The 12140-nt window shown below is 32.1% G+C and overlaps 1 protein-coding gene across 7 annotated transcripts in view; it reads right to left on the bottom strand.

The window, feature by feature from the left end:
- Positions 1–12140, bottom strand: part of Rps6ka6 (ribosomal protein S6 kinase A6) — a 98219-nt gene that overhangs the window by 15578 nt on the left and 70501 nt on the right. For all 7 annotated transcript variants that reach the window (XM_046425387.2, XM_046425384.1, XM_046425389.2 and 4 more), the window contains 6 exons: positions 9026–9128; positions 8324–8454; positions 7623–7745; positions 7060–7149; positions 5870–6028; positions 2975–3136 (listed from right to left, as the gene is read on the bottom strand). In XM_046425387.2, coding sequence (XP_046281343.1) covers positions 2975–3136; positions 5870–6028; positions 7060–7149; positions 7623–7745; positions 8324–8454; positions 9026–9128 — 768 coding nt within the window. The remainder of the gene's footprint in view (positions 1–2974; positions 3137–5869; positions 6029–7059; positions 7150–7622; positions 7746–8323; positions 8455–9025; positions 9129–12140) is intronic.

Here is a 12140-nt window from a genome sequence, read left to right on the forward strand (position 1 = left end):
GCAGTGTATTTCTAGACTACAAATACACATTTGATATATGTTGAATAGCTTTTGTAATTTTGCATACAATAATTTACAGAACGTTTTTGCTCACTGGGACAGTATTAACAAAAATCAAATAATATCTTAATATTCATGTGGGATTTCTCTATGAAGTTAATAGTTTGTTAGAAAAATAAAGATATGAAATGAAGCCTTTTGTATTTTTTTTAGAAAATAAGTCTACTGCTAAAGCCTCTAGACACAGAAACATTATTGATGCATTAACCCTGAGGACTACATAAACACTAGAATGGACTTTTCACCTACAAAAGGCTAAAACTATTAATGTTTGGTTTTACCAAATGGCAGGCATGAATAATGAGTACGTTACTGATTTAAAATGAGATATAATGAATTTTCTTATTCAAAGAATACATGTGCAATAGTGAGAAGCTAAAGAAGGTATCCCAAAATATTAAAACACATATACACAGAGGGACAGAGATAGGGAGGGAGATGGGAGAAGAAAAAGAGAGAGATCTATTTGCCTTAAGTAAATAATAGAAGTAGAGAATACAGTGGCCTTAATAAATACCACTATAGATAAACTACTCATATCAGAGTAAACTTAAGTTGGTATGCTCTAGTAAAACATAAACCTTTACTGCTAGCTCTTTTTTTTTTTTTTCATTACCTCTTATAGTTGTGAGAATCCCATATTTTCTCTGGTTGCCTTAAGAAGCTTTGAAAGCTTCCCTGATTATCCATTGCATAGCCACACTTGAGGGCCATTGTTTAAGCTGGGTAGGTGAGGGTTAAACAACAAATCAGCTATTGGTATTTCATATTTCTATATCCTTGCCAGATTCTGTGGCATGCACCTGTAGTGCCATCTACTCAGGAGGCTGAGGCAGAATGATTGCTTGAGCCCAGAAGTCTGAGGCTAGTCTGGGCAATACAGTGAGTCTTTTTCTCAAACAAAACAAAACAACCCATACTTTTATAATCTTCCTAGTTATGAGAAAGTGTGCAGGAGGTGTAACCCTGCTTAAATAGGGCTGACCATGAAAACCTGATTCTTAAAACACATACTGTATGGGTAAAGAAGAAGCAATTCACTTTTGTTCTAGATCTAGTCTCAAATGTCCTACAATAGTGAGAACATTCAGTTACAAAAGAAACATGGTAGGGAGATGTGATGAATAAACATACAGTACAGAGGCTTTGTCACACATGTTTTTACTTGCATTAAATTAAAGACAGAGGAGAAGGAAATCACAATTCAAGTAGTCACTGCCATAACTTTATCTGAAATTTGGCTTCTTAAGTTAGCAAAAAGTAAAATATACAGATATTGTCATTCCCTTTGCTCTAAAGTTTAAATTAATTCACATTTGGATCAAAACATATGCCAGAGCCAGTGAAAAGCAGGGTAACTTCAATATTACTTTATCAGAAGCTGCAGACACAACATTCCTCAGATCTGTCATAAGCTCCATTCAAACTTGAACATTTAGACCTTAGTAGGCATTAAATACAAGTTTAATAATATGACATCATAATTTTTCCTTCATAAAGTAATAAAAAAATTGGAGATATATTAACTTTTGGGACACAGTTATGTAGTAAAGCACATCTATGAAGTAAACCTTAAGAGGCTGATTGAAGTGATGCATATCCTAAATGGTGAATGAATATTCTCTCTCTATAATAAGGCTAAAGCTATAAAAATAAGTTGTTCTCTTAGTAAACCAGGACTCCATACAAACTATGATGAAATAATCTCAAATCATAAAAGGCCCATAAAACAGTGTCATGCCTGTTTTTAATATCAAAATCTTAAAACAAAGGCTGGTCTGTAGCTCAGCAGTAGAGCACTTGCCTAGCAGGGACCTGGGTTCAATCCTAGTGTAAATAAATAATATCTTAAAAAAGATTCATAAAATTTTAAAATAAGAACTTTTCATTATCAGAAAGTTATATTTCTATATTTCTAGTTTGATTATTAGAAAAATATTTTTCCAAGCTACTTTAAATATATATTACATTAATATAGCTTGAAAGGGCTGCCATTTATAAAAATAAAATCATAAAATATGCCTATGAGATATTACTTCATCTTTAAATTATTGTCCGATTTTTCCTGATTTGAAAATTCAAATTTTCAAACTTGAAATGGTATTCTGATTTATATTAAACATACAATGATTTATACCAATTATCAATATCCATATATGTAAGAACAATTCCTAATTTACAAACAAACTTATATAGAAACTTTTGTAGCCAATGCCATCCCTAACTCATTTTTCACCAAACTTACTTTCACTGCTGTGGGAGGTGCTAGTATCATAGTCTCTATCCCATGGTTGGAATAGTTAGAGCTTTCTATATATGAAATTTGCTCCTCTACTAAGCCAGTCTGACCTCTTCTATTTCTTCCCCCTGATATCTACATCTAAATGCATTTACCACTGTAAAATAAACAATGCCCTGTTTATAAACATTCCTGTGAGGTTATTTTCTCTGGCAGTTAGAAGATCCTAAAGAAAATCGGGGATACCACTGATCTTATATATTATACATCATGCTAACTAATATAAATAACTGCATGTTCAGCACAAACTGATTTTGTTGCTAAGCCATTGTTAGGTTTTGAAAAATCATTTAAGTACTTTGAGCCTCAGTCTCCTCATTTAGAACATGTAATATGTTGAGGCTGTGGCCTGTCTTTACCCTGTCGCCCAGTTCTAAAAATGGTACGATTCTAAAACTAGTATAAAGCCTGACAGAACAGTCTGATTATGATATTCAGATTGGTTTAAGATGCTCATTATTAGTCTGAATATTTACCTTAGGTATTACTGCAATTCACTAATTGAAAGAGTTTACAGCTGGGAAGGACAAGATAACTCAGCTTTTACCTGCCTGCCTTAACATATACATGGCATTGTTATGTTAATGAAAGGTGAACACAGAAGTATTTAAATACCTCAGGCGCTACAAAGTTTGCAGTGTAGCAGGGAGTTAAGAGAAGTCCATTTTCTCCTCGAAGCTGTTTTGCAAACCCAAAATCACAGATCCTAATTGAATCTGCATCCGCTGATTCATCCATGTATAAAATATTACTAGGTTTAAGGTCACGATGAACAACCTTGAAAATAAAGGAAAAGAAGCATTACATTTATATAGCTAGCTAAATATTTGCCAAACAAAACATTTCAATGTTTCCCAGAAAAGAAACTCCTAATTATTACATATTGAAAATGAGTATTTCTCTGATATATGGTCTAAAGTATACACAGAAAATTATCTCTATCAGATATACACTCCGGTTTCCACTCAAGCCACCAGTGTTGTTAACCTTTTCCAATTTCAACTCTTAGTTCCACTTTTGGATATTATGGACTAAGACCTTACCAAACATACCCCTACACACAGTAAACAACTTAAAAGCTGGATATAATATAAAAACTCAACTATATGAAGGTGCTGTGTGAATACAAGTAGAAAGAATCTGGTAAAAAACACACATTTGGTGCAAAGAAGAAATACAGTGATCTACAGGAGTAGGTTCCGGTAACTGTGCAATCCCTACAATACACAGTGGTGATAAAAACATGTATGGAAAATTCTGCAGTATTTCTGGCTTGAAGAAAAAGAAAATAGATTCTGGGGAACTATTAATGCTGACTCAGGAAATACTATATATAAGTGAAAGCCTGAACAGACTCCTGAATCAAAAATTTGTAAAACAGCCAGGCATGGTGGCACAGGCCTATAATCCCAGAAGCTCGGGGAGGCTGAGACAGAAGGATCAAAGCCAGCCTCAGCAAAAATGAGGCACTAACCAACCAGTGAGACCCTGTCTCTAAATAAAGTACAAGTAGGGCTAGGGATGTAGCTCAGTGGTGGAGTGCCCCTGAGTTTATTCCCTGGTAAACCACTCCCAAAAGTACAGAAGATGGTTTAAGTAGTTCCTATAAAGACAAAAGATAGGAAGAGACCAGAGCTGCTGCCCTCCAAATAGGAATTTTTAGTTCAGGAGCAACAGAGAAAATTACCAACTGAAACAAAGAAAATAACAACTAGAGAAAAATAAAAGAATACAAATATATCAATAACAGTATCAGAATAGGACAAAATTAAAAATTATCACAAGAACAAGGAAAACATAATACAGTCCCAAGAAAAAAGAAAATCAATTCTAACTCTGAGATGAACCAAAATGGAGCAGATTGGGACTTGCAAGTGACAATTATAACTCTTCTCAATGAAGTAAAACAAAACAGGTTTATAATGTATGAATTTTTAGCAGAAAAATGAGAAGTCTCAGGAAAAAACCAGAAACAATGAAGAAGAACCAAATGAAATGCAGAACTGGAAAAAATTCTGAAATTACCTATGTGATGACTTTCCTGCTATTACTATCTACTTCATTTAATTTAGTTTTACTTTTAAATTTTTTTTTTTAGTTGTAGATGGACATAATACCTATTTTTATGTGGTGCTGGGGATTGAACCCAATGCCCCATGCCTGCTAGGCAAGCACTCTACCAGTGAGCCACAACCCTGGCCCCTAATTTAGTCTTACCTTTAATCAGCAGTTTATAAAACTGAAAGTTCTTTAAGGACAAGGACCAAGTTTTACTCCTATTTGAATCTGTAATATAGTTTATAATGCCTAGTATGTAGAAAGGTTCAATATGTGTTTCTTATTAATTTATTTTATTGATGTAAAAAACTGAAAGAGTATAAAATAATAAACCAAAGATGAAATGATTATCATTCTCTTCTCGAAACTTCTGGTTGTCCTTTAGAAAGGACAAAGACAAAAGAGGATTTAGCTTGTAATAGAACTACTCTACTCCTTTAATAAGATGTACTGAAAATGTACTCTATTAAGCCATACACAAAACTGATTAGTTTAATTTTATTAAGATTTTTCACTGTACGAATTTTGCAATGTCAATTTTATTGTTTATAGTTAAGGTGTATGTATACCATTATACAAAGGGTGTATGTATATCATTACAACTGTTTGAAACTTAAATTTTTGAATTACTAGCTATTTTGATTACTTACACAGCTATATATAAAATATATAGCTATATATATATAAAATAGTTGACTTTTTGTAACTCAGTTCATTTGCCTTCTTTTTGAAGAGACAGGTATATCTGCACAAAGTGGTGTCTGCTTATGATTCAAGCTATTCAGGAGGTTGAGACAGGAGAATGCCAAGTACATGACTAGGTTGGACAATTTAGCCTGACCCTATATTAAAATAAATTTATAGGGTTAGAGATGTAGCTCAGTGGTATAAAACTTTCCTAGTATGTGTGAGGTCCTGGGGCTAACTCCCAGTGCTGAAAACAAAAACAAACAAACAAAAAGACAGGAGGCAAAATAACAAGTTTGCCTGCCTCTCCATCACAAATATATTAATATTTCAAATGTTTGGAATCTAAATTTCTTACTATATTTGGGAGAGTGATAATAAGGCACACAGGAAAACTGCAAGAACTTCACATGTCAGGTATAATTTCAACAATTGTTACAATATGTCCTTCAATAATTGTTTCACTTTTAAGTTTGATTAGGTTTAATAATTTTAAAGGCAAGATTAGGCATATCTGTATAGTTCAAACCATGTTCAAAACTAATACGCTATTAAATCAAGGCCAAGAGACAGTTAGAAGAAAATTAATAAAGCACTAGCCAATTTCTTAAATTCATAACCTTTACTACATTATGAGTTTTATTAAGATATTCTTTATTAAATATACAAGTGGCAGAAAAAGCAATTCATTTTAGGTGGCATCAACTCCTAATATAATTTCATGACGATATAGGTCCCATAATTATATGGAAGACTATAACTTACTCCTTGACAATGAAGATAATCAACTGTCTTAGTTATTACATACAGTACATCACTAGCTTCCTGTTCTGAGAAACATTTTTGCTTGAGAATACGGTCCAGTAGTTCTCCTCCTTTCATCAAATCCGTAACAAGGTAAACATATCTACCATCATCAAAGACCTAAAAAAGAACATATTTTTAGGTGTTATTATTTGCAATTATAATTATAAACTGTTTAAATTATACTTACTTTGCAAGTGAACCTCTAGTATATAAAATAGATACATTATTTTTTTTTAGTTTTGTAAGTTATAGTTCATCAAATGATATAAATGAAAAAGTAAAACTCCATGACTTTCAAATGATATACATCAAGTTTTTTTAATATATTATAGCTATTTTTTCATCCCTAGCAGTGAAGTTTCTTTCCAACAGTAAGCATATTATTTGTCAGTCCATTTTCTGACCTGGTATCTTAAGTCTATACAGCATTCAAATAGTGTTTCAAAGCAAATAAATCAGAAAACTATTTATACCCTTTACACTCCAGGCATGTGACATAAGAGGAGCGTGTTTGTATGTGTACATACAAATCAATATATTTTCATTCTACAAATACTATTTAACTCAAGGAACAATCCATAATGCCACAGCCAACTGCTATATAATCAAGAAAATAAGCCAGGTGCAGTGGTGCAGTCCTGTAACCCTAGTGGCTTGGGAAGCTGAGGCAGGAGGATCACAATTTCAAAGCCAGCCTCAGCAAAAGCACGATGCTAAGCAACTCAGTGAGACCCTGTCTCTAAATGAAATACAAAACAGAGATGGGGATGTGGCTCAGTGGTCAAGAACCCCTAAGTTCAATCCCCGGTACCCTCTCCCCCAAAAGAGAAAGTAAAATCTTCAAGAACCTGGTAGACAACTATAGAATGATAAATGGTGCTAATTACAATGTTAACTACTTAACCAGCCAGAATATATTGAAGTAATGAAGACACTCTCTTTTACCAACCACTGTAGTGTTTTGTTCTGTTTGTTTTGTTTTTGCAATTCTATGAGAGTAGGAGTACAGAATCTTAGGAAAAGAGAAATAATGTGGTAAATTTAAAAGTCTTCACATTTTATAGTATGACATTATAAACAGTACAAATATAAAGATCCAAGTCATAGCTTCTCTAATATAGATTATATCTATATTTCAAAATACCTACATCCTTTAAAGTAATAATGTTGGGATGCTGTCCATAGCGCATCAAAATTTCAATTTCTTCTGAGGGGTCTCGCTTACTTTTGTCAATGATCTAAGAAATTGGATGAAAGAAAAAAATCATTTTATTTGTCTAAAATGAATGGAATATTTTCCATTTGTTTATACATATAAACAGATACTTAAAACTCAAGGATACTGCTTATTACATTAATATTTAAATATGTTCTATTACTGAAACTTAACAAATAAGAACTTTCTTTAATATTATATTCCATTTCTCTGAGACTATATTAAATGATAATGTGTTCCAAATGAATTGTAACTGTCACTACCACTCAATCTTAATATGGTACATTAAAAGTATTCAAAAGCAAAAATTTCATGAAATGCATTGTTCCACCAAAAAAAAGCCTTGCAAAGAATTTCAAAATGAAAATATTCTTAGAATTCTTTTGCATCATATTATCTCTCCTCTCTCTTTCTTGTTCCACTGAAAATGTCTGCAGTTAACCTATACTTTAAATTGCCAATATCAAACAAACAAGTTAAGCTTAGTGACAATACCTTCACTGCAAATTCCAAGTTGGTAGTTGTGTGTATACATCGCTTGCAAACAGAATAAGAGCCAACACCAATATCCTCTTTCAATTCATATATTTCACCAAATTGTGCAGCATTTCCATTTATCTGTTTTTATTTTAAAAAGTAAACAACTAAGAAGAATGAAATATTTTCACATTTTCTATCTTTTGTTCTAAATATACTTTCATCTTAAATCTTAAAAACTCCAAAATAACTCATTCTAGAAAAGTTTTATTAATATTTATAAATTGGTTATATAGATTGTGAATCAATCTTAAATTACAAGCTTTCTGGTTCCTCAAGGCCAATATGATCAATCAATTAGATTTTGCCAACATTTTCTTGCCAATACAGATCATTAAGTATAATTTAAGGTTTTTAACTCTCTTTTTTTCTGAACCACACAGAAACACATTTAAATTACTTTTTAAAAAAATTATGGAACTGGGGTTGTAGCTCAGCGGTGGAGGGCTCACCTAGCAGGTGTGAGGCCCTGGGTTCAATCCTTAGCACCACATAAAAATAAATAAAATAAAGGCATTGTGTCCAACTACACATAAAAAATAAATATTTAAAAAAACTTCAAAAAAAATTATGGAAAATCCACCATCAATAACAGAGAAAATAATTATCCCCAAACTTATATTTTCCCAAACTGAATAATGTGATTAAGTAGAATTTACCTGAACAACTGGCAATACATTCGCACTTGTGATTGGAGTGATTTTATATTCTTCGGCAATAGAAGTTGCAACAAAGCTAAATCCTTTGAAAAGCTGATGAGCATTTGCACTAGCTGGCAAACCAGGAGAATCTAATGTTCAAATAATTATATAATTAAAATTATACAGAATTTTATGGTATAAAATGTGAGCAGTTTTTCAAATGTAAAGGAAACCATTAAATTTGACCATCTGACATACTATTTTATTTATACTATTTCATTTGTCTCTCATCCCTAGTATGCATATTCCATGTGGTCAGTAATTTTTGTCCTCTTTTGTTACTGCCACTTCCTCACTGTCTAGTACCTGGTAGGCATTCAATATTTGTTGAATAAATATATGACTAAATAACACAATCAGTAAACCATAGCAAAATCTAAACCGAGTCTCTATCTCGCGTCTTATTTCTTGCCCTTTACCCTGTATTTCATTTGCATGTCAAAAGAATTACGAAATGGGAAAAAAAGTGCCTCCCACTTCTCTAGTCCCTGCTTCTCTGATAGATATGTTCTATTTAAAGACTCTACTTCACAGGAGGCCAAGAAACGTTGTACATTACTCCTTGAAAACTTATTATTAATATTTTACCAAGGATTATAGTTTATTTAATCATCAATACCATAAAAATTGTGATTTTATGTGTAAGCGTGCATTACTTACCTTTGGGTGTTTTTGCAGTAAATTCAGGATCAAAACAAAAAGTATCATCTGGTTTTCCAGAAGCAGGTTTGAAAGGTGGCTGAATTTCTCTTTTATATAATTTCTAGAAATAACAGAGAACATTTAAAATGTTATTATATATGTTGAGCATTCCTAGTCCAAAATCTTAATTCAAAATGCTCCAAATTCCAAAATCTTTTGAATGTCAACAGGATATTATTGCGGAAAATTCCACAATAAATCTCACATGACAGGTTGCAGCTAAAATGCAGGCTGACTAAAAATCTTCTGTAAAATGACCTTCAGGTTATGTGTACAAGGTATATATGAAACATGAATGAATTTCGTGTTTAGACTGGCCCCATCCCGAAGGTATTACATACGAATATACAAATATTAAAAATCTGAAATCTATAATATTTCTATTTCCAAACACTTTAGACAAAGTAAGGTGAAGTAGAACATAATATTCACAGTTCTTAAAATAAGACTCATAATTCCTTCAGATATCTGTTATCTAAATTCTTAAAAAATTTAGAGACAATTGAGCATTTGCACTAGCTGGCAAACCAGGAGAATCTAATGAGACCAAAAAAAACAGCAATTATGCCACAACTTGCATTCACAAGGAATAAAATATTCAATTTCAGGTATAAAAAGCTGATTAGAATTCTCACTGGTGCTATAACCATATGGAATATGTCCTAATGTCAACCTGAAAATTAATCAATAATGTTTATATTATTAAAAATCAATATAGACTATTTTCAATAAGTATGTATTTTAATTAAAGTACTATGATTTCCCATTGAAATGCACATTAAATATACTATTTAGGGCTTTATTCACAGAATAAAATGCAGTATTTTAAAAAATATTTTTTAGATGTTGATGGACCTTTATTATTTTCATTTATTTATATGTGGTACTGAGAATCAAAACCCAGGGCCTCACACATGCCAGGCAAGTGCTCTTACCACTGAGCCACAACTCCAGCCCATAAAAATGCAGTCTTGTTTAACAATTTCATTTGCTAAAATTTTTATATTTAAAAACACAGTGGGGTGGAGCAAGATGGCAGCTAAGTTCCTCTGGCAATCTTTTCTCACAGATGCACTGAATACCTATTCATCCATCAATCCTACCTTCACAAAAGCTGATGAAATCAAGTCAGAGATTATAGTTCCAGTTTTTAGTATATAAAAAGGAAGCATCATATAAGGCAGGAAGGAAAGCAATATGGTGCCTACAACAAATATGCTTCATCACTAATGACACACTTAGACTGTAAGTGGAGGCATAGAATAAAATAGTCCATACAAAAGGAACACAAGAGTAGCCATACTTTTATCACATTAAACCAATCTTATCAAATGCAGAGACAAGGAAAAGTCACTATATAAGGATAAAAGGGTCAATTCAGCAAAGTTAAATAACAATCCTAAACATATATGTATCCAATATAGTAGTACCTAAATATATAATGCAAATATTAATATACCTAAAAAAGAGGTAGACTCGTACTACACTACTTAGGGACTTTTAACACCCTAGTCTCAGCAATGGAGAGATCATCCAGACAGAATATTGACCCACAACGAGTGGAGTTAAATTGCACCAGAGACCAGTTTTTACCACTAAGAAATAACAAATATTTGAGGATATTCGTTAACTTAATTAAAATACTATAAATGTATCAAAGGACTGTTACTTAAATAATATGTATAATTTTCTGCTTTTACATGTTAGTTCAAAGTAAATTTAGTTTTAAAAGATAGAAAATATATGTATGCAACAATGTTTTAGAAAACTACTTTTTCACAGCTCACAGTTCCATAGAAAAATTTAGAGAGAGTTACATTAAAGGAATTTTCACATATTGAAATATGTAAACTTTCCACTAATTTATTTAAATTAAAGACAATGAATGGTGAGAAACATTGATCAATGGGTACTAAGTTACACTGGGGTAGAAATCAAAAGTTCTGTTGAACTATTGCATAATAGGTTTACTATAATAACAATAATGTACTGTACATTTCAAAAAATTTTAACAAAAGATTTTGAACATTTTCAGAATAAAGAAATGATAAATGGGGTAAGGGGTTGTGGCTCAGTGGTAGAGCGCCTGCCTAGCACATGCTGAGTTTGATCCTCAGCATCACATAAAAATAAATAAATAAAATAAAGGTATTGTGTCCAACTACAACTAAAAATTAATATTTTTTAGGAAAAAGAATGATAAATGTCAGAGGCGACAGACATGTTTACTTTGATTTAAACATTAAAAAACATACATGTCTCTAAACATTGCATGGTACCCCATACATAAGTACATATTTATGTTTTAATGTATTAGTTAAAAATATAAATCTAAAAAAATAAACTATTTAGATATAACAATGGGAGAAATGTACTTTCCTTTTTTCTAGGTAAGTGGAAAGGAAGAATAGAAGAGCACTGTGAGAAAATGAAAAAGGAATACAAAGATACCTAAGATTTACATAGATATGACAAAGAGCTAGCTCCCATGCAGCATTCCCACTCAGTGGTGTTTTGGGGTATTACAACCAATGGATTACAAGATGATACGGTTTTGCAATAATCAAATTTTGCCAACTGAAACTGTGCATGGTGGCACATGCCTGTAATCCTAGTGGCTTGGGAGGCTGAAGCAGGAGGATCATGAGTTGAAAGCAGGCCTCAGCAAATTAGTGAGGCCCTAAGTGATTCAGTGAGATGTTGTCTCTAAATGAAATACAAAAAAGACTGGGGATGTGGCTCAGTGGTTAAGCACCCCTGAGTTCAATCCCTGGTACAAAAAAATAAAATAAAATTGCCTACTAAAACCTGTTCTACAAGCCAGAGGAAGAAATGATTTGATCAGTGAATAGCAGCTTTCTATCTCTGCATTAAAATAGATACTCTTTTCCTTTTGAGGGGATTTCAATACTCATGACAGAACCACATAATATCAAAAATGTTTAACTATGATTATTATTAACACATAAAATATATAAAGCTGCTCTATAAATCAAACAAAAACTAAATCTAAGAAACTCTTATTAGTTTGAGAAGAGCAAATTTTAAAAATCTATACATGACCCAGTAGAAT

Source organism: Marmota monax, unplaced genomic scaffold (genome assembly GCF_021218885.2).
Source record: "Marmota monax isolate L192 unplaced genomic scaffold, Marmota_monax_Labrador192_F-V1.1 WCK01_AAM20220418_F8-fsc00176, whole genome shotgun sequence".
NCBI classification, from domain to species: Eukaryota; Metazoa; Chordata; class Mammalia; order Rodentia; family Sciuridae; genus Marmota; species Marmota monax.